The sequence below is a fragment of the Cylas formicarius genome, unplaced genomic scaffold (assembly GCF_029955315.1).
Source record: "Cylas formicarius isolate icCylForm1 unplaced genomic scaffold, icCylForm1.1 PGA_scaffold_1__22_contigs__length_36826433, whole genome shotgun sequence".
NCBI classification, from domain to species: Eukaryota; Metazoa; Arthropoda; class Insecta; order Coleoptera; family Brentidae; genus Cylas; species Cylas formicarius.
Window position 1 is genome coordinate 33,924,219 of NW_026844264.1, and position 24,180 is coordinate 33,948,398.

Genomic DNA, 24,180 nt, shown 5'->3' on the forward strand with positions numbered 1-24,180 from the left:
TTATTGTTACGGGCGAACAATGGCGATAAATCGCAACGTGCGTGTACGCCATTATCCGCGTATCGAAATTCGGACCAAGCCGGAGACGCTTCCCCGTAAAAAATCAGCCCAGCAATATACAGGGCTTAAATATTTTCATAGACAAATAACAACTTTGCTATTCTAAATCGAGTGTACCGGATATAAAGAAATTTTTGAATTTTATGTCAAAATTAACATTAACAAAATCATTAATTAATATATGTTTGTTTTCAGTAATTAAATCATCAACTAAATTTTAATTAAGTATTTAATTATTTAACACAATTTTCTTTAATTGCGTAAAATCATTAATTAATAAATTCTATAATTAAATTCGTATTAATCGTATTAATAATAAAGAATGGGTGAGTGCCGAATTTCAGGAATGCTTCTAACTTTTAAAGGAAAAGGGCGTCGCAATTATAAAATAACTAATTTTAGATTAATTAGGATTGAACTAAACAATGTTAATATTAAACAAATGAGTGAGTTAATAAACGAACAACAAATAAATACGCCCAAAATAATGGTGGTAGATAAAATAAGATGACCAAGAATAAGAAAACTTTGCTATCGATTTCTCCAAAGTAAAATATTTATTTGATTTATCGTTTTAATTAATTAAATGTTCATTTGATAATCATCGCTACTTACGTAAAAATTATTCTTTTTTTTTTCGTAAACGCGGCCAGAAACGACGTATATTAACGACGACGAATGCAAAACCGTATAAAAAATGATCGGCCCGACCTTAATTGCCGTCGCCATTTCTCACGTCAAAAGTTCTATTAATAACGGCCCGACAGACGGTCGTCAATTAACTTATATGTTTATTTTATTAGATCAATAGTTTTCGAGAACGTGAGATTTTTTTCATCATCGAACGTAGAGATTTCTACACGGGGGTTCCCATAGCTATTGTCTCGGTACGCGTTTCGCAAGTAAAGTAGGCGACGGTAAAAGAAAAACGATCACGGCGATCTAGTTTGCTGGAAAAAAACAAAAATGAAACGGAACACGAAAAGTGGGAAGAATTGAAATCATAATGCTATAAAAAATATTTACACGTTGCCATAATAACCTTAAAAAGTCTGGCAGAATGATCGAGTGGCTGAGAAAAGTAAAGAACAAAGAAGAAGTACTTAGGCACACATACAAATTTACATCCTCTGATGGTATCATAAATCACAGACCTAGTAGCTTTCAATTTCGGAAACTGTGCTTTAATTGGAAGTTTTGAACTTTGACTCATCTTCCAGCCACGAATTTTTAGTATTTTTGTATATCTCCTTTTTTTTTTTAATTCCTATTAATAAAAAAAAACCAGTATCGGAATTAGTTCCTTCCAATAGGTGTTAGGGGTATTATTAACGGAATTAGTGGGTGTTACAGGTATTAATAATTAAATTAGTTGGTATTAGCGGAATTTCTACGAGAAATAGTAGGTGTTAGAGGTATTAATAAAGGAATTAATTTGAATTAGTGGAAATATTAAGCCAATTAGTAGGTATTGCAGATTGCAGTTAGGGAATTAGGTATTAGTAATGGCATTATTGCATGTTAGAGGTATTAATAAGGGAATTAAATGTGATTACTAGGTATTGCACGTATAAGTTAGGGTATTAGGGCGTAATAGAGGTATTGGTAACGGAATTACAACGTTTTAGAGGTATAAATAATAGAGTGCAACAGAGGTAACGGAATTAGTGGGTGTTGGAGGTATTGATTCATTCAGATTTTTGATGTGAACTCTTACATCGATCTAGAAATACTACATATGTTACCCACCCTTTTGTTATCTTGCTGGATATCTCTATTGATTTTGAAGTTCAAGATATACTTGTAAATGAGTTCAATTTCTGCGTTTCATACGTCATTAAGATCGACCGGCATAGCGTAGCAGTGACATACATATTGTCCTTTAATAATAATAATTATTATTTTGATAATACTTTATACCTCTACCTCTCTAGCAAAAGTAGTAGAGCCAGATTTTTAGTTTCATCGTCGCATCTTTTAGATTGTGGCTGACGGGTTATATTTGAAACATTTTTTAATTTTTTCAATACATTGTGCATAACGTATTTTTTAAGGTTTTCAACTTGAAAATGTTTTAAGTTAAAAAACCTTTTAGACGACTAATAGCCCATTTTTGTACAAGCCGATATGTACTACGTACAAATCTTCTGGATGTCTCCTGCTGGCTTCTTCAGGGCTTCTCGATTGATTATCGAATATATTTTCGATAACTTTTTACAGGGAAAAGCGATAGTTTCGTATTTAATTCCTTTCATTTCACTGAACAATTAAAAAAATCATTAGATCCACAGAATATCCCGGTCAGTTGCGACGTAGTAGTATCCCTATTCTTGAAACTCTCAACATTATTTCAGATATATTAAAATCCGGGAATCATCTTAATTAAAAAATGCTTCCCTGGAACATATTCCTCTTGTATTTATCTTAAGAAGAAAGCCCTCGATACTTTCCATCTAAAACCTAAATTATAGTCAAGAATATCTCCGAGATTTTCTTAGCCATTTAAACCCTAAAATGGGTTTTACCACTGAATCAGAAACTAGTAACAATTTCCTTTACTTAACAGCGACTCAGGTCAGCAATATGGGAATCAATCGTCTGATACAATGTTTTTCCTTTAGCTCTGCCCCTCAAACGATGTACGAGCATGTACAGGATAGAACGTGAGGCAGTTTTAGTTAAGCTCTGAAGAAGCCAACGCAAGCGATGCAAGTTTAATTTATATGAAAATTTTAAGTTGCTTTTTAATGTCGACTTCGGAAATGGTGGCCTTTTAAGCTTCTGTTAGTAGTTATTGGACAGACGCGTAGACAACCGCGAGGCGTAGCATACCGCCTCGTAACCTCGTTTTAATCGTTGGTTTTGTTGATGAAACGCGCCCGCAAAATCATTGTCGCCCGTTCCATACGATTGTCGCAACATTCCAAGTAAATGGACCACAAAACAGAATAGTCAGGTTTAATAAAGGTTTTATAGAACCACTTGGGAAGGGGAACGTGCAGAGCGCCCATAAGTACGATGACTAACAATCCTGGAGATGTGTAAAAGCCTCATCGACAACCTTGGTTATTGAAATAGTTTCTTCAGATCGTGGTGATCAATGAAATATATCGAAAAATCTTCAAAAATCGAAGAACCGCCTAAAAGTGAAAATAGTAGCCAAACAACTCATTCGACCACACTTTTTACAAAACTTCTGGATTCCTCCTGCGTCGGTTTTTGCTGAGTCGAAATTGTGAATCAAAAATACTTCAAAATGAAATAATTCTGGATTCCTCCTGCGTAGGTTTTTGCTTAGTCGAAATTGCTGACGTTTCGCCAATCATCCAATTTCAGTCAAGCTCCGAAGAAGCCAACGGGATGATTGTGGAAGTTTCTTTAAAAAATTAGCGATAAGAAGAACTTTACGGCATTTTTATTAAAAAAGCTCGGCAGAGATCCTTCTCTCTATTTCGTGTCTCCTTAGGGAATATGCATTCATCTCTCGTCGCTGATTCTGCGCGTACGTTCGGAGGTCTTTAACCGTCCACGGCACACGTAGATTCGCAACGTCTCATTCGTTCCAGTTATACGAGTGCTACGTCACATTCGCGGCCGCCTACTTAATTCGGATGCCGCGTTGGGATTAAACGTTCATTTTTCGTATTGACCATGTACGGGTCGAAACGGCATTCCCGGCAGAGACTAGTTTGGCAACCGGACGTGCCAGTGGCGGCGCGTAAGTGCAGTTGAGGGCAGACCATAGATGCGAGTGCACGGTGGCCAATCGTAATTATCGCCCATCTACAAATTGGAAATTAATATAAAATAAATGTGAAGCTCCGTGCTCAATTGGTATTTCGTTTAAACCGATTGTCCGAAGGCGAAATTAATAAAATGTTCATCATTTTGAAGAATCTTTTTTTAAACTTCCAAAGTTCGCTGTAATATTAGTTACAAATCTGCCGGATTCCTCCTGAGTCGGTTGTTGCTGACGGATCGAAGATTTTGAGAGATTTTTGGACAACTGGTAAATCTGGTTTTGACGTTATATTTCTTTAGAACTTTTGATATGTGGTCAGTGATGTTCTGAATGTAATCTTTAATGTGGAAACTATTAGAAAGAAGAGTCTGGGTCCAGGTTTTCTGTAATCGGAATGACCCCATGTCAGGTTTAATTTTCTATTAATGAGAACATCTAGGAATATTAGATTATTATTAATTTCCAGTTCAATATTTTAAATATTTTAACGTTTCCCCTCTTTATATTAAATAGCACAATTTACATAGACTGATGGAGATTACCATTTTAGAGCTAATCTTAATTTGCAGGTACCAAGGCGTAAGTTAACCAAAGTAGCTAACACCCCTATGATTTTACCAATAAAATTATATAAGTTGCCTTTGTTCGTCAAACGGATATTGCCTTTGCAATTGCAAAAATTAAATTTTGAATAAGAACATTTTTTATTCTACAGAAGAATACTTTGATTGTAGTGATTTCTCAGTGTGATATACTTTGTGTGTTTGTACGTATCAGTTTTTAACTTTTTGAATTTTAGTATTCTAATGTATTTTTTTTACTTCTTGACATTATCCGATACTTTTGTTAAAAGTCAATGGAAATAAACATTATTATTATTAACGTAAAACGTCGTCGGGTGTCGAGGCTTTCGTTTCGAAAACTTCCATAGTAAAATTACAAGAAAAATATGTTCCATTTTTGGTGAGAGTTGTCCATTAACCATTGCAAGATATCTATCCTGTAATGGTTAATGGAATTAAGTAGGAAAAACTCAATTTTCCCGTTAAACGAAATATATAGCTGACCTCCCAGATACGTCCATCTTAAACTCGAGAAAAACTTGTTAAAACAGAAAAATTGAAATAGCTACAAAATTGCACACCTACTATAGAAAAAACCGCCTTATACTGGGTTAAGTGTCGAAATAGAGCAAAATGATATAACTACAAATTCCCATACAAATTTCTGGGTACTGTCAATTACGGTTGTCCAATCAAATAGACTCTGTATTAAAAAAAGTTAATAGCTCTTATTTTGCTATCTTGACATTGAAACCAATATAAACGTAAGTCTTGAAACCCTCCATAGAGTTGTTGGTAACATGGGATTTAAGTACCGCAAAGTAGGCAAAAGCCAAGTAGTAATGGCACAGAGATTACGCACATGGAGATTTAATTAAAATATATGGCTTAGAAAACAGATCCATAATTCATCTTGGCGAAACATGGTTCGATAGAGACGACATTGTATCCAAATGATGCAATGAATATTAAGGATTATCGTGAGGATACAGATGCCGAACTTTTTGAAACTTGTTTTCAATGTTTTAACAAATACTCCTAATAACGAGCTACCACAAAAACACGAAAATCAAGGAATATTTGTTGGAAAATGATATATACATATATATTTTGAATTCAGTTACAAAAGAGCGCAACTTTTAGAAGTGCAAAATTAAAATGCAAATAAAATGTATGCTGAACAGACTGGGCTACTATTTTAGGTCTTCCTCCATATCACCATATAGCATTCCATTCCATAGAGAATTTGTGGAACCAAGTAATACATACATAAAAATGAAAAGTTTCAAACGTGATCTGATTTTAACTCTTCGTTCGAGGAAAGCGTACTATAATTTGCTCCCTTGTTTGTATTGTTGTTTTTGCATAATATTTCTATGTTTTTAAATGTTAAAAATTGTGTACCCTACTTTACTTGCAGATTTTGAGCAACAAGCGTTGGAACAAAAAAGATTTAAAATTTCCTCTAGAAGCAGAGTTTTAAGTTTCAACATAACAATCGCGCCCTCTGGGGGGCATTTTCAGCATTGCGTCTCGGTTTACCTATTAGTACCTCGTGCCTAAATAGACAATATTTCTATTCTAATACGATAATATTCACCTTAAATCGTTGTGTTCTCGTTCGATCCTCTCGGAACAGGCGGATAGCCGTCGCTCCACTTGTCTCCGCCGCGTGAAAGTCTCTCAGCTTTGCGTCGTCGTCCTTTCGAGAAATGCTAAACGTTCGCATTTTAAATACGGGAGGTCGTTCCTACAGCAGATGCGTTTCGTCTCTCTCGTCAGATCAATTTTGCACCAACAAATACCGTTTTATCATCTTATTTATAGGTTGGGGCTGTATGGTGAGCATTGCTGTCAAAGATACACCATATTTACGTATTTCAACTTGAACCAGAATTATAGTACTACCTACACTAACAAGCGGGATATAAGCATGTTTTTAATCTTTTCGCCAAGCAATTCTTGAGACGTGTACATAAAAAAATTAGTGCAAAGTAACAATTTTTTACATTCAAAATATTAAATATAATAAAAATCAGGTGTGAGTAATTTAAAAAATCATTACTACCCCTACTGTCGTCATCAAGTTCAATGACCAACTCCGCCAGTAATCGTTCTCGATAAATAGTTTTGGTTAGTTCTTGTTTTTGTGTTCCTGGACCGTTCTGTATAAGTTAAAATCAATACTTTTTTTTTGGGAATACGCTGTGGTCCGTGAAATTCCATGTTCGGGTTGCGATAGTGTGTACGTTGGACAAACGAGTCAGTATCTCAAAAATTGAATAAATGGACACAAATTTGACAAAACCAACAAAACAGCTATTCATACACACTGTAGTGAAACTAAACATTCATTCGATTTGCCAAATGTAAAGATATTGAAAACAGAGCCTAACACTAAAAAAAGAGAACTCTACGAATCGATTGAAAAACCGACACAAAAGGCCTTAGTAAAATTTGCCATACAATTCTGATTTAAATATAAAATATAATATAAAAATTAAATAAATAAAATGTACTTTCGTAGTTCTGCTTCGCATGCCAATTGAGAGTCCGCACGATAGATTCGCAGACACGCGCATGCAAATTGTTATTGTCAATATTTACACCGTGTATATTTCTGTTTAACAATTTTATATCTACAGTTTTATTTCTACAATTTCAAATCGTGCCGTCGTGTGTCGTATCTAAACGTTTTTATTTCTACGTCGATTTTAAAATTAGGGTCAGTTTTATTGTTCTCGTTGTCGTTGTCTTGTATAAAACTCTTTCAATTTTTTAGATATTTTTGAAAAAGACCGAATACACCGGTCGAAACGTTGAATAAATTTATTATGGATTAGAAACTTTTTCTTTTGTTTTTTAAGAAAAAAGTCTTGATCTTAATATATATGTCTTTGCTATATTGTTGCCAGGCTAGGAATAGGTAAATTGAGAGGGCCATATAGGTCAAGACATATACTTAGTCATGGTGTGAAAAAAAAACAAAGCCAGTTAGTCACAAGTTAAGAGAAGATGAATACCCGAATTCAAAATATTTTTTCCTCTCAAATTTAATTCCGTAACGATGTTAATGCCCTAAATTTTAAGGTTAAACAGGGAATTGAATTTTGAAAAATTTAAAAATAAAACTTCATATAACGTATCACACATAACGTATATCCTAAATGTTTTAAGTTTTGAAATACACGGTGGCAAAGTTTTCAAAAATAAAATATAAAAATCAGTGGCGCACCATCAATGTCTGGCAAATTATACAGGTAAAATTCCGTACGTTCGCCACTGGTGTGCTTTTAGAAAATTGAAGCAAATTAGCTGATTCCTCTTAATACATAGTAAATGTGTGCCAAATATCTAAAGTGGTATTGCAGATATTAAAAAAATATATTTTATTTTTGAAAGAGTTGCCATCCTGTATCTCAAGAGTTAAGATGTTCGGCTCCAGATGGGATCAGTTCACGTTTCGCTGGCTAAAAGTTAGTAACTAGATATTTTGTTTTGTTTTTACTACCCCTTGTATAAAAAATAACGACGAGATTTTTGTCACGTAACTAGCGACATTGACGTTCCGAACGTTTTAAGCGAATGTCACGTTCATTTGGCAAAAGTCCTCGAAAGAACTTTTCGCTCCAAATCCGATTTATTATCAGTTAAAAGACCTCTCTTGCGCTAACCTACAACTTGATCGATTGGCACCCATTTGACAAGATTATCTAGTGCCACAGATTGCCATTAAACCATTACCATTAAACGACTACTTACTTTTTTATTTGAGTCCAATGTATAGAGGGTGTCCGATAACTACTAACTTAGTCCAAAATTACTAACATAAAAACCAACCAAAAGTACTAAGTAAGAATTTATTTATTTTGTGTATATAAAAAATCGTATCTTACTTTTGATTTGAAGGTAAGTGTAGTAAAGGACTTGGTCCTTAGTATAAAAGAATTGCTAATGAACCGTTGCGATCATTCGTATTTGATATTAGCGTTGTTCGAAGTCATAACTCGTAACATAACTTTTGAAAGCAATGAGATAATGAAGATAATCGTTGACCTTGCATAATTCTCTCATGGAGGGTGATAGTCCTTTTTAATTAAGGTAGCGGCGAGAAAACTGGCCGAGTGATCCTGGCAGTCGTAATCAATAGCAGTAAAAAAGAAAAAAAAACTACTATGACCTGCGGACCAAACTAATCTTCGTATTCTTTGAGTTCGGTATTTAGTCGACTAAGTAGGTTACCAACGTAGCGGCAACACGAAAGGAACCAAGGACCCGATAAATTATTCGTTTTGTTATTTATGTACGAAATTACTATCGGAATTCGCGGCCGTCGTGAGCCTAATGGACGCCACATTCGCCGTTTGACGGTGCGTCTAACAGCGTCAGGATCTGTAGTATATGGAGTTCTTGTCAAAAAACTCACATTGTGTTAATTTTTTGGGACAGTCGTCACATCTCGGTTATTCTAACGCATTTTAGAAAAGTGAAAAGTGAACTTGTCGATTTCTTTTGGTCGGAATTCAGTGGCGTACTCAGATTTTTTTCGTCTTCAATTATTTTCTAGAAATAATATTAATAAATCACCGACTCTAGGTAATATTAGAAGATTTACAGTGTATCTCGCATGTGAATGAAACTAGAGTCTTGGGATTAGCGGGTTAAAGTGTTACTTTTTTTGTGAAACGAAACATGCCGTCAAAGTAATTTCATATCCTATTGCGTTTCCGAGCTTCGTTAGTATTCAAGTTACGGAATAAATAAAATTACGTCCCTGGAGATTTTTTACGTAGAACACGGGTCGAAAACGCCTTCCAAAAAATCTTCTAACAGAAGAGAATCGATTAGAAGTTCTGCTATATTTTGAAGAAAACAGAGACGTTGGTATGTGTTCGATTTCAAATCGCGAAAAAGTAATTAAGAAACAGGGTCGGAGAAGTCTGTTTGTGTGGTTTGGCATTAGACGTGGTCGAATAATAGGCCCAGCATTTCATGACTTTATTACTTCATGACTATGAATTAAGTCATTAATGGTGGGCGTCTATTTACATCTTATAGATAAACAATCATCTATGGGAACCTAAAAGTGGCTGACATCCCGGATACCGATCCAGATTTCATTCAGGTTGACCCCTTGATTATTTCCACGGCTATATCATTTGTTTGCCTTATGTTTTTTAACTCTTATTGCTCTAGTAACATCTCTTACTCGATTAGGCATAGACCTAATCAAATTCGCTATTTTTTCTGTTACAATGTTAAGACACTCTTCCTCTACTGCAACAATAAGCTCTGGGATCGAGGTTGGGGTACGAAGTCTAGTTCCAATTCTCCGTTTTAGCTCATCCCATAAATGTTCAATCGGATTGAGGTCGGGACTGCATGCTAACCACTCCGTAACCGACTTCAGTAATGTAGTCTTGCACGAACCTTCCGGTGTGCGGCCTAGCATTGTCATGCACAAAAATGAATTCTTCTCCAATGTGTACCATGGGATGTGATGTATCGAACACCGATCGAAATTTCATATAATGCATGAACCTCCTCCATAAGGGCTCCGGTCTTCATCGCAGCATGCTGCAAATCGCTCTCCTCGTCTTCGGTACACTTTTTTTCCGTAACTGTAGCTACGCATATAAAAGATCAACACCCTTGGCAAATTTAAACTCATACTCAGAGTTTCTAGAAAAAATGTACTAAAGTAAAAAAAAAATTAGTAGCTTAAAAACAAATACTTTAAAAATATACTTTCTATGTCACATCGTATACCCCATAATGAAAAATATTTTCTAAATAAATAAAAAAAAAGATTTTGGCATTTCCCACAACCCTATGAAACGTTTTTTGGCTCTCCTCTAACTTATCTGCTTATTACCGATCATTACAATCGGCCATGTTCGATCGCCTTTCTTTCACTTTCGTCGACGACAATTATTATTCCTTAAATAGAGACACGCGAGAAACGTTTCATGGAAATAACGGTACACTTCGGCTCGGAATTTTCTAGGGACATGTTTTACGCCTTCAGTAAATAACGCGTTTTTATTTTGACGTTATTTTTATCACCAAGCGAAAGAACGATAGTGTGTCCTAATCAATAGAAATAAGAATAAGAAGAAGAAGATAACCTAGCTGACTAGAAAGCATTCTTTTGTTTTTTCTTTTCTTTATAGAAGTTGATCGCGTTCTTCTTCCTTCCCGACTGGGCCAGCGGGTCATATAATTGATCAAAAATCCGGGTAGAGTTCTTTCACGAAAAACGATTCCACAAAAAAAGAAGAAAATCATAACCCAACCTGGAATTTAATCGAAATCGACGTGAAAGGGTAGAAAGTGAAGTTCTAGACAGGTTTGATGTGTTTTTCGTAATAATAAGTGTCGAAAACCAATTTTTGACTGGAATCTGTTCGAAACCAAGAAGAAGAACAAACTACTTGTTCCAGGGAGTTGAGATCTGCAATTTTAAAAAAGATTTCGGTACAATATGGGACAGAAAATCCGCCTTCGACTGTAATTTGCTCGGAATCAAGCAAAAAATCAACCATTTGTCCCAGAAAGTGGAGTTTTAAGTTCATATCTGCAAGTTTATTGCATATTTCGGTACAATAACTTTTTTTTTGACTTTTGACTTCACTTTGAGTTGACATCTGGTTCTATGTTGATGTTTTTGTTACCACAAGTGCCGAAGATGCCGATTTTGACTGGAATTTTATCGAAATAGACAAGAAAAGTTAACTATTTGTAACATAACGTTTTAGTTGCAGCATAATATGTCTCGGAAAAGACATTTACTGAAATCTATCTGAAATATTTTTGTTTGTTTATCTGAAGATCGTTTCGAACTCGGCTAGGGACGTCACTGTATAGAAGGTAATTAAGTTTTTCTTCATTTCCCACTGTACGCATAAACAAATTTACTAAATAGTTGGACGGACTTCTTTCACTAAATAAGATCCCACACAAAAATTCGTTTTCTCACGAGAAGCGATCCAATAGAAAAAATGCAACAAGCACTTATATGCTTCTTTTCTTTTTTTTGTTTATCTGAAGATCTTTTCGAGTCCATCCAGAAACTGTCAACCTAATTTATAAAGACTTTGGGTGGGGTTTCTAAGTTGCAAGGATACCATGTTTGGTGACTTAGTTGTTGGACAACACTTTAGTAAAACCAATTAAGGAAACTAGGAACAGTATTTTATGAGTTCGTTCTGAATGGAGATATTAAAATTTATTAATTAATTAATAATAATTAATGGATAATCTGCCGGACGATATCAAAGAAGGGATTAACAAGATAATGCTTCACATCATGCCGTAGTGCCTGTTAGAATTTGTTTAAAGCAACGTTTTCCATTTTGGATTGATCGGTACGGAGCCATGGATTGACCAGCGAGGAGCCCTGGTCTAACACCCCTGGAATTTTTTTGTGGGGCTGCATATAAATCAAAGCGTATTTAAATAAGTGTAATCGTGTTCAAGACTTAAAGATGAGAATTCGCCCAGAGGTAGAAAGACTTAATGCAACAGAAGCATTGAAAAAATTGAAACCATATATACTACTTGTATTGCCAAAGATGAGGGTTACGCCTTCCATTAAAAAAATGGAGTTTTTTAAATTAGAAAAAATATTTTTTTGATAGTCATTTGTGGCCACGCAATAAATAAGTCAAAGTATTAAATATTAACCACTTCCGTGGATTTTATTATTGTAATATAATAATAATTATTATTATTATAGTTAAATGGCCGAACAATCCCTATAGTTGCGACCACCAGAAACGAAGAAGAAGCTTCTCAGTCGGCGAGGACGCAATAAACGGAACTGTTTATATACGGGGCTCGTTCGTTACTATTTTTAGCCTCGTGGTGGTGAAAGTGGGCGCCACGATTCGAGTTAATTAAATTAATAAACACCCGCACGCGCGTAAATGTAATTTCTAATCCGCGTTAATTTGCTTACGCGTACCGGACTTTTCTCGCCGTCTTAAAATCCGGACTAACCTTGAAACCGGGTCAAACTTCCTCGTCGTACCGCAGCTGAACTCAACACACAAGATGGGATTTAAATACAAAAACAAAAGGTAATGGAATCCCAGTTAGAGATTTAATTACCTTCAAGAAATTATGGAGTATGGATCCGGAAGCAAATGTATAATTCATCAAGACGGGACTGTATAATACTTTGGGTTATGGTCTGTGACCAAAGGTTCGTAAAGTCAATGAACTATGCGAGATAGACAATCTGTGCTAGACGTTATCAAATAATAACAATTCGGAATCGTAAACTATGAGATTTTCTAATGAAAACTGACCTGGAAACTAAACAGCGGTAATTTTTAAGTTTAAAAGACGAAGATATTGGAGAAGAAGGATCGATACTAAGATTTCAGGTTACCGAACGTGTTGCATATTATACTTTTTCTACGACCGTTAGTTTTTGGGTACATTTTCGCAAAACAACACAAATACATTCACTGACATGACTGACAAACGTCAAAATTGAAAGCGTGGGAAATGTCTCCGAAAACATCCGATTGCTCCCAAATCCGTGCGGTAAAATCCCGAAAATGTCCGAAGTGGCTCGGATTCATGGGAAACGAAACTGACGTGGTAAAGTGACGCGCATGCTATATCGGTGGGTAATTAGGTATTTTACAGACAATTAATGACAATCGTAATAAAACCATTCGGGCCTAAAAAAAATTAAATTTATTAGGATATTTTAAAGGTCTGAAATTATTATCCAATTATGAGGAATAATGCTACAAGGATCTTAAACAAATAATATAATCACGAAATATAAGGAAACCAAAAATAAATAAAAGAAACATTAATTTTAACCTAACTTAATTTAATCTACTAACCCTTGTCATCTTAACGTTGGTTGGTTAAAATTCTGAAAATTGACTGTCCCAACAATATCGAGACTTATAATAATAATAACTAAGCAATTAATAAAAACTAACCAAAGATAACACAAAATTGAACGTTTGTTTGGATTAAACATCGCCAACTCTCGATCGGTATTATTATAATCATCACCTATATCGTATCTAATTTCCTTCTTAATATCAACAAATACCTCGGGGCTGCTTTACCGTCAGAGTATAATATTTTCTAATCGTGATTTACCACAACAATATATTATTAATATTTAGCGGTCTTACTCGCTCCTCGGTTAAGTAAATTTTTCGATACTTGTCGCCGTTATAAGGTCAAATTGCGAGACCTCTCGTACGGATACGAAGGAGTGAAATGCGAAATAACCTACGTGCCATTACCGTCCCCATCCTGTTTACAAAATCGAACCCATCAATATTATTTGCAACTTTTATTAGTTAAGTAGTATGACGAACAAAGTCATATCGCCCAATATGGATCGGCGGTTGCCTAATGACGCGGATTACCTGCGCAGTGAATAATACTAATAATAATAAAATGCGCCGTTTATTTTGGGACACTGCCTTTCACAGAAACCATACAAATTAAAAAGAAACATTAATTGGGGTATTACAAACCTTCAATTTGTTTCAATGTTGTGTATACATGGTGATTAATTTTTCTTGGGCGAATATCAACTTTCTTATTTTAAATGGAGCACCTTGTATATTACTTTATTTTGAATTCTGTGCAAAATTCTATGGAGGGCATATTGAACAATTGTTACAATAATTATTACAGCTATTATTATTTTTTTCTCAAAATATGTCTGGATTTTTGTATAGAATTGAAAAATGAAGTAATAACAGGTGTTCCATTTAAGAGAAGAAAATTGATATCCGCCCACCTTGTACATACAAAATTAAAATAAATTGAAGGTTTGTAATACCTCAATTAACTTTTGTATTTAACGTTTGTCTCCATCGACTATACTTTCTGAGACAACGTGGTGTCCCAAGATAAACGGGCCACCATATATAAGGTTGTTCGGAAAGTCATTTCGTTTTTTCCCGTCAGAGGACTTAATTACGTTTTTTCGAAACCAACTTCACACTTAAGCCGCATAACCATTATATGTCTTGAGAGCTGATATTGCAAGGCTTGTGTGTGAAAAAGTTCTATTAATTCTACGCAGTAGTTTTTGGTTGGTGCCCTTTTAAATATGGAGAGCAATAAGCAGCATTTTCGTCATATTTTTCTTTTTTACTTCAGAAAAGGTAAAAATGCTGTCCAAGCGAGAAAAAAATTGACGGATGTGTATGGAGAAGGCGTGTTAACAGTACGCCAGTGCCAGAACTGGTTTGCAAAATTTCGATCCGGCAATTTCGATGTCGAAGATGCACCACGGTCTGGAAGGCTGGTCGAAGCTGACAAAGATGCGATAAAGGCATTAGTTTATGCAAATCGGCGAATAACCACACGAGAGATCGGTGAGAGATTAAATTTGTCGAATTCGACTGTTTATGGCCATTTGAAAGGCATGTCCTTACGGAGCGAAATTTGTGTCGTCGCGTTGACGTGTGTGATTCGCTCCTCAAACGTCAAGAAAATGATCCATTTTTGAAGCGGATTATTACTGGGGACGAAAAATGGGTTGTATACAACAATGTTAAACGCAAGAGATCATGGAGCAGAAAAGATGAACCGGCTCAAAGCGTGTCAAAAGCCAACATTCACCAAAAAAAGGTGATGCTCTCCGTTTGGTGGGATGTCAAAGGAATCGTTTTTTTTGAGCTTTTGTCGGACAATGCAACGATTAATTCAGAAGTCTATTGTCATCAACTGGACAAATTGAATGATTCACTTAAAGAGAAGAGGCCCGAATTAATCAACAGGAAGGGTGTAGTGTTCCACCAGGCTAATGCGAGACCTCACACAAGTTTGGTCACTCGCCAAAAACTTTTACAGCTTGAATGGGACGTACTGCAACATCCACCATATTCTCCAGATCTGGCGCCTTCCGGCTACTATTTGTTCCGGTCCCTCCAAAATTTTTTGGATGGCAAAACCTTTACCTCAAATGAAGATGTCAAAAACCACTTGAACCAGTTTTTTGCCAGCAAGGACCAAAACTTTTATGAGAGGGGAATTATGTTACTGCCAGAAAGATGGCAAAAGGTGTTGGACCAGAATGGCCAATATATAATTTAATAAAATATTTATTCATTATACGAAAACTGTCTTTCATGTTCCCCAAGAAAAACGAAATGACTTTCCGACCAACCCAATACATACAGCCACAAAAAGTAGAAAATTAAATTTATTGGGAGCCATAGAGATTAACAAAATGAGACATTCAAATGTATTGCTTAACGATCAGTTAGGTTTAAATACCTCTTCTTTATTGAACTTAAATTTTCACAACAACATTAATTAAGATTTTATTATCATTTTTCGGTATATATAGTAGCAGGTAGTTTGTAAATATTACATTTGATAAAGACACGGTGTTGTCGAAACAATTGTCATGTCAAAATATATAATTTCGTGAAAATCTGAACTTTTAGTTCTTATTTATTTTGATAAATGGATTTTCGTCAAGTAAAAGCCGCCTCAGTTCAACTTTCGAAGGCAATCCCACACTTGCAACTGTTGTTCTTCTTTACATTCAAAACATCACTGACCACATACCGAATCATTCCAAAAATTCCTCAACAATTTCTATACGCAAAGACAAAATTTCGTTAGAGGTACCAGGAGTTTACAGTATTTCATGTATATGCGGCAGAGAATACACTAGGCTCAAACAACATGAAAGAGCCTTAAAATCCCATTCTAAATTTCGGTACGGTTATTAATCACAGTTTCAAGAATTTTCAAATTTTCTCGTTTGTTTGTAAACTGAAAATAGAGCAGGGTTTTTATGGGGATTTCATCCAAATTTGCGATTAAAAAAATTACCAGAAACGCAGTTCATAGAAGCTTTATACGGGGTACCACCGCGTCCTGAAACAGACAGAACAGAACAGAAAAATCTTTTTGGTTGGTTTCTACCGTATCCGTGGAGAGGCCGAAACTCTGCAACCTCGCGTTTGTTATTTGATTATGGGCACAGTGCTGTAAACATTTTATTTCCCAAAATTATATATTTTAATTAGCGGCTAGTAAATAATTGCACACTTTTAGTGCCCATAAAGTGTTCGCGCGAGAGTGTTTCGTTTAACGATAAACGCCGACAGTGGGATAGGCCGGTAATGTTAGTTATTTTGCCGTAACGTTCCCTGGTTGTTTCGAAAAAACCTATTTGGATAATTGAGAATTCAGTTCTAGGGTTAAATGGCCGAAAACGACCCACTTTCGCCAGTACACTGGTCTGTACAAATTTTTTTTTATTCTCCCTATTGCTTTTTTCTTATTCTGTGCACATAGATTTTGAATAAAATGTCGATTTAATTGAAAAACGATTTTTCATTAGTTTTTTAAATGTTAATTTTACTCTTACAAGTTACAAAAATATCATTATGGTGATAAAATGCAACTTACTTCGACGACCTCGAATCGACCAACAAAAATCATTTCCCATGGTAGCGTCTTTCAATTTGCATAATATCCTGATGAAACCTCTCACCACGCTCATCTGATACGGCACCGAGATTTACAGGAAATAAATCTATATGGGAGTCAAAAAAATCAATTTTAAGTGACATATTGCATCCTAAAACTAAGCAGAAAGAAGCTCTCGAATGATTTGGCAGTAGTTGTCAGCTTTAGCATTCCCTTTGTACTACATACTCTTTGTACTACCATAAACTCATCAAATGAATACAAAAAAATCTAAATTTATGGTGGTAAAAAAAATTATATCGAAAAATGGTATGTATGGTAACATGGTAACCTCCCCTCAGAGTTAACTCCACCTGGTGAGGGGTAGTTGAATAGTCCGACTTTCTTCTTCCATCTTCTCCGTTCGGAAACATCCTCTGATAACCAAATACTTGTAGGCTACATAAACAGAGGCTATAACTAAAATTTAAGCGTGTCCTCTAATCCGGAACTAGTGAACATACCTAAGCTTACTATCCAGGATGTCTTGTCAGCCAGCAAAGCACTCAAGAACAAAATTACCGCTGGTCCTGATGGCATACCAAGTTTTATCGTGAGAGACTGTTCCCACGCACTGTGTGCTCCTTTATGTCACGTTTTTAACCTGATACTTGAGACGGGTGTTTATCCAGAGCCTTGGAAATATGTCAAAGTTTATCCTATTCTCAAAAAAGGTGACCCCTCTGTTGTTGAAAACTACCGGCCTATTTCGATCTTGTGCAACTTTTCTAAAATATTCGAGATTATATTAAATAAATTTATTTTTGCTCAAATTAGAAATAAACTATCTACGCAACAACATGGTTTTTATGCGAAAAGATCATGTATCACTAACTTATGCTCCCTGTCTTCGTATGTCTGTGACTCTCTGAACAAGCAAGGTCAAGTTGACGTTATATACACTGACTTCCACAAAGCATTTGACCAGATAGATCATCACTTACTGATTGAAAAAGTATCTCATAAATTTGGTTTCTCTGATTCGCTGATTACAGTGTTGAGGTCCTATTTGGTGAATCGTCGACAGTTTGTTGAGATTGAGGGGTTTAGATCAGTTCCTTTTGTTCCAACTTCTGGCGTGCCTCAAGGTTCTAACCTTGGACCTCTGCTTTTCAATATATTTATAGATGATCTCGTATCTTCGATCATCTGCAACAAGCTTGCCTATGCGGATGACCTAAAGCTATATGAGAGCATTGAAACTGGCATGGACTGCATGACTCTCCAGGACAACATCAGTATTGTCAGTCAATGGTGTACCAGAAATAAATTCCATCTTAACATCAGCAGTAATGTGGTTTCTTACCACCGCACAAAAACTCCTGTAGTCTTTGATTACAATATGGATGGTACTGTCCTGACTAGACTTGCTACTGTTAAGGATCTGGGGATTTTATTTGACCAGTCGTTCTCTTTTGTATCTCACATTACAAAAATGGTTTCCAGTGCAATGCAAATTTTAGGATTCGTAATAAGAAATTGCAGGCATTTTTGTAGCTCAGCTACTGTTAAATTGTTATTTAACTGTTACGTTAGGTCCAAGCTTGACTATGGTTCACTGATATGGTCACCAATTTATCACTGCCACACTCAGTCCATTGAGAGTGTGCAGAGAAGGTTACTAAAGTATCTAACGTTCAGGGAGGACGATCTCTATCCTGAAAGGGGAGTTGATCACGATCTTCTACTAAGAAGGTTCGCTATACTGCCCCTGAGCTTGCGCAGAGACTTGCAATCTGTTTCATTTCTCTAAAAGTTAGTTCATTACGGAGTCGATTGTCCATTTCTTCAGAAACAATTAAGTTTTCATGTGCCGCGGCTGGAAGGGAGACATCAATTAACTTTCTTACCGCAGTTACCCAGGTCCAATATCCATTTTCAAAACCCTATTTACAATATGTGTGCTACCTGCAACAAACTATCATCGTACTGCGATTTATATTATGATGGTCTCCAGGCCATACTTCAGCAACTTCGAATGGCGTCGGGTTATGCGTACCGTTAAGTCTTATCCTTTTCTTTCTCTTTCTCATTCTATCCTTCTTCATTTTTTTTAGTTGTAAGTTTAGTAGATTTAAGATTGGTTTTTACGTCCCCTAGTATATATATTGGATGATTTATATTTAATATTTCCTGTAATTGGGTCATGTTACCTGTTGGAAATAAAGTGCTATTATTATTATTATTATTATTATTATCATATAGAAGAATAGTCCATTTACTAAGTATTTTCGACAATTAATTAGGAAATGGATCGGGATCATTTTCCATTATCTAACTTATTTTCTTGTAGATGAAAACTTAGGTTAAGGACAGGAAGATTCGGAGGCTTATAATCAAAATCGAAAAAACAATATTTTTGCAGGGGTATCCTTCTAACTTCTAATTGGTCTGCTAACATGACGCAGGAAGTAGGTTTTGATGACTGCAGTAACTGAACTTCGTAGGACTTTTCGTTCCTAGTTCTTTCACATTTCCGTGCGGACATTGACGTCTTCATTTCTTTGCAGGGAATTTTTTGGTATACGTAGTGTACGAGGGCGGCGCCAAAATTTCCCGGCCTAAATATGAAAGAAACAAAGTAGTACTACCACAAAAATCATATTCAAACCTATTTTGTATGATTATGCACTGTTTATCATGTAAACGAATTAAATAAATTCAAAAAAAAAAGACGTGATGGAAAATACCGTCCAACGGGAACATATTCAGAGCATTAAAATCTTCATATTTATGAATATTTTGAAGGAGGATTTCATTACAAAGCTCTCTACACGTCGATCTATGATTTATGACCCTGTGTAAACCAAATGGACATAAGCAAAAATGACCCAAAGAAATACTTGGCGATATTTGATAGTATCGAGTTTAAACGGTTTTGCTGTGGATGTGAACTTTTAACTCTATGAGAATTTTAAGTCGACCCTGCCCAAAAGGTTTGCAATTACTAGAGCGCACACTTTCGAAAAATTCTATTTCGTCCATGTTTCGAATTTAATAAGCGAAATATAAAAAATCAAACATTTATATCGAATTTTGGGTTGAGTTTTTATTAATTCAAGGGATATAAAATATTTATCGAAGGTATAGGTCAGTCAGTTTATCTACGGATACCTTAAAGTCCTTTTTTTTAATTTTATGATGGTCAACATACCATCGTTTTGTTTCTATGCTGTAGAGAAGGGATCAAAGTACATACTCAAATTGAGTCAGGCTCCCATAGGCTTAAATAGGCGAAATATAAAAATTCAAAATTTGAATATTAAATATTGAACTTTTTTTAAAAGTTTGTTACAATTTATTTCTAATACCTTCGTTGCTCTAAGAATGTTAAAATATTTATAAAAGAAAAATAGATACGCCAAAGTCTGTTTTTTTCATTTGACAGTGACAATATTAAAAATGAAAAAACCAGTAGTATTTTTTTACATTCAAGGGCTCCATGGCTTTTTGTATTATATTTTTAATTGGTTTTAATTCGCCCTTTTTCCGTTTTTTTCCAGGCGAGAAGGGCTCGATCTCACCGAACAGGCTGATAGGTAAGTTTAAAGTTGATCCCAGCATATAATTTCCTTCCTTCTACGTATTAGAAGTATTTAAGTTAATTGCAATAAAAAGTTTTTGAATCTTGCCTTGTCTCAAATAAATGTTCCCGTTAGTTACGCCCCAAATACTCTCGATTGGGTTGAAAAACCAGTTAAATGTCACGAGTGTTGCTTAAAATATTCTCTTTTTAACGAAGGTGTTCATTGATCCAAATATCGTGTAAATTTCTTCATCTGTAAATAGTATTTCTTGGTCCAATAAGGGATATCCAAAAACCAAAACGTGCGAGATATTCAGATTATTTCCAATTTTTTTAGTCCCAGGGACTAAGGATTCTCATCAATAGGAGTTTAAACTGCATTTTCAACTTCTGGAGATATCAAGATAAATAAAAAAGTGGCGTATAAAATTAAATACTAGCAATTTTCTGACATATAAGCTCACATAATGTTTTTGTCAATATGGAAGACCCTTTATATTATATTATATTATTATATTTTATTCCGATTACGATGTTGTAATGCAATGCAATGCAAAGAGTGCCCCGACTGACAAATAAAAATATGAAAGTAGTGATATGCTTCAAGAATACTTTGCGAATAAAAAAAGTGCAACCGCAGCTAGTCATCACTATATTAGACTTTATAAAGAGCGCCTAGCTCTGTCAAAAAAACAGTAACTTATTAAATGGTAAAAAGATATGCCGGAATAATAACGTTAGCACCTCGAGTTTCCTCTATTACTATACGATATATACAAACCACTCAGTTTTGAAAGGATATAAATATAATCCATTTAAATTTTGTAAAATTGGAAAGCTAAGTGCAGAACAATGTCATAGGAGGATGCAGGTGTGTTTGGTTTTTTGAAATAGCTATAATTAGAATACTATTTTTTTGCAAAAACATTTTATGGACTGATGAAAGTTCGTTCACCGCAAGAAAGGGTTGTAACAGACAAAATATTGGTCCTTAACTAATCCTAGACGCGAAATTAAAACTCAGGGGTGTCAACCAATTAATGTATGGTGTGGTCTCTTGTGAATCACTTAAATAAATTCCCGTTATCTTAGGATAAAACCTTTTTAGATGTTTTAAAACGGTTTCGGAAATGTCCGACTACGGCCCACGCGTTATTAACAATTTAAATTCGGACAATTTTAATAATGCCTGCGGGCAGGTCGTGTTACTTTTAGAACAATACGCGGCCGTCCTTCGTCTTCCATTACAACACATTATCATATGTTACCGTTCATTGATAATTCAAGCCTGCATTCGAGATTAATTTGATTTGGCACGCCGTATTTAAGTGTCTGATAAAAACTCTTTCTTCTATGGTCTTTAGCCAAAGCATGAGTGTTTGCGGTTATTGTTGATGTTTTATTCTTCTTCTTCAACCTTTTAATACCAACTTCTGCATATGCTTAGATTATGGCTTGAACCCAGGATTCTTAAGAACGGTTGCCAGTAGCGGCCCAAGCGACCCCGGATTCTTTTGTTTGGTTCATTGTCAAGCATTTCTCGCAAAGTGGTAAATATTTATTCCCTGTCACTTCCAGTGAACTTGTTTGAAAACATCTTCTAAAGCTAATGCGAAGAGTTTTGCTTATACAGTGTCTCCCCATACGTTTTCTTTTTGGAGATAAACTTATCAAGGCTTCGCCTCCATCGTATAAGTAGGGTAACGGTTTAAAGCTTGCGTAAAAGTGTCCCGATTCCAAAATTATCCGCAGAAATGTCTGGCGGCGCCTGTCGCTTGAGTCGGTATAGTTTGGTTCAAATTATAGTGAATTATTATTAGGCTGTATGTTCCATTTCTGAGATATTTTCCCATTTGTAGGTTTTTATTAGCAATATGGCAGTACTAAAATCAAACTTGTTGGGCGGATAGTTAAATTATTTAACGGTAAACAATGACAAACAAAAGTAAATAATTTCCCTACCATAATTATTATACAGGATATAATCGGAAACATAGCAGAACAATATTTAGAAAATAATTTATTATTCTCGCAACTTAGGAAAATCTTGGTGTTAAAAAAAGGGCGATATGTAGAATATCGTTATATTTATTTATTCTGGTCGAAGAAAAAATATCGGAATAAACTTTAAACTTCATTTGAAAAGGTGAATTTTCAGCCCAAAATGGCAATCTTTTTCAACTTTGAGGAGGCGCTCTAAAAAAAACACCGTTTATTGATCCAGGGACGAGCTCTCCACGTACCTCAAATTTTGAGGTACAGTAACCCTAGAGCCCGTCGACACGAAAATGACTTTCGCCTCCGGATCCGACAGTGAATAACTCCGGAAAATCGTAAAAAGACGGCCTCCTCAAAAGTTTTTTGTTTGATTCCGATTCCTCCTCGACATTTTTTTAAGCCCTGGGTGTTACCGTTTCCGAGATCCAAACTCTTAATCCCAAAAGGAAGAATAAAATTTTAATTACGTATTACGTATCACGTATAGAATATACAGTGACTCCCAGCTTAAATGATGCAGTCACTATAACGAAGACTAACTGGTCTGAATGTCTCTTTGTTTATTTGTAAAAAAAAACTAATCGAAATTAAGTTAGAAGTGTGCATTACTTTTTGTTTTAAATATTATATTATTTATTATTTATTGCTGCAATTGTTTTTTGTTTAGTTTGACATTTTGAAACACTGATACAGCCAAAAATGGTAAATAAATATCCGTCAACTGTTCAGCATATCATTGAGCGTTACTGTAACGAAAATAGGGTCGAGAATAAGTCATAGTTAGCTCCAAATAAGATCTTCAATGAACGTGAGGTAAGGTGGATTGTAAGAGAGGTATCTAATTATCCAAAAAAAGTGCTCCAAAGATGTGCGTCGAGGTGGAAAGACAATTTGGAAAATACGTTGTTGAATTGCCAGAAATAAGTCCTTCGTTAGCCGAAGAAATAGACTGGCATTCGCTAGAGAATGCCAATCTCATCTGCCAAGATTCAGTAATATTTGCCGATGAGACTAAAATGAACTTATATGAAGAAAGCCTAAGGAAGAATTAAAATTGAAAAATTTAGAAGCTACGGTAATGCATCTGCAGGAGTAGGTAATATGTATTTCGTTGAAGGAAATATGAACCAATATGTGTATTTGGATATATTAAGATAGCTGATTGCTAGTGTCCAAAAATTAAATATGACTATCATGACAATGATCCAAAGCAAACGTCATTTCGGGTCTACCCAAATGTTATTAAGACACCACCTCAGTCACCAGACTTAATTGTAACTGAGAATTTGCGGTTGACATTAAAAAACAAAGTAAATGGTGCCCCAATATCAAACAAGAGTGAATTAAAAGTAAAAATTACTGAAGTATAGAACACAATTTCCCCGGAGTATACTAGAAAATTAGTTGAATCAATGCCCAGAAGACTACAAGCCGTTATCGATAATGAGGGAGGCCCTACTAAAAATTAGCAGGGGGATTTCAAATTGTGCAGTTGTTTTTCTCTATTGATTTGGTTATATTTTGTGTTGCATCATTTAAGCTGTGACGTTAATAACTAAGTAAGGCATGTTTAAGACACAAAGTAATTCGCACTTTTTTAGAAGGCTTTTTGTTAACTTAATTTCATTAAGTTGTTTTTTTCCAAATAAATAAATAGACATTCACACCAGTTGGTTTTTGTTATAGCGACTGCATCATTTTAGCTGTATATATTTTTATTTTCCCTTTTCGCTCAATCCTATTTGACACAGCGGCTAGATTCTCCGAATCTTGAATTTCTGATGGCATTTTTTTAACCTAGAAAAAAA

The 24,180-nt window shown here is 35.2% G+C and overlaps 3 protein-coding genes across 4 annotated transcripts in view; 2 read left to right on the forward strand and 1 right to left on the reverse strand.

The window, feature by feature from the left end:
* LOC132697173 (uncharacterized) overlaps nucleotides 1-24,180 on the forward strand; it is a 43,657-nt gene that overhangs the window by 12,605 nt on the left and 6,872 nt on the right. The window contains exon 3 of the mRNA XM_060662467.1: nucleotides 20,352-20,387. Coding sequence (XP_060518450.1) covers nucleotides 20,352-20,387 — 36 coding nt within the window. The remainder of the gene's footprint in view (nucleotides 1-20,351; nucleotides 20,388-24,180) is intronic.
* Nucleotides 1-24,180, forward strand: part of LOC132696717 (storkhead-box protein 2) — a 71,321-nt gene that overhangs the window by 3,126 nt on the left and 44,015 nt on the right. For both annotated transcript variants that reach the window (XM_060661704.1, XM_060661707.1), the window contains exon 2: nucleotides 20,352-20,387. The gene's annotated coding sequence lies outside the window, so the exon portion shown is untranslated. The remainder of the gene's footprint in view (nucleotides 1-20,351; nucleotides 20,388-24,180) is intronic.
* LOC132696719 (uncharacterized) overlaps nucleotides 19,360-24,180 on the reverse strand; it is a 31,067-nt gene continuing 26,246 nt past the window's right edge. The window contains exon 5 of the transcript XR_009618069.1: nucleotides 19,360-19,409. The gene's annotated coding sequence lies outside the window, so the exon portion shown is untranslated. The remainder of the gene's footprint in view (nucleotides 19,410-24,180) is intronic.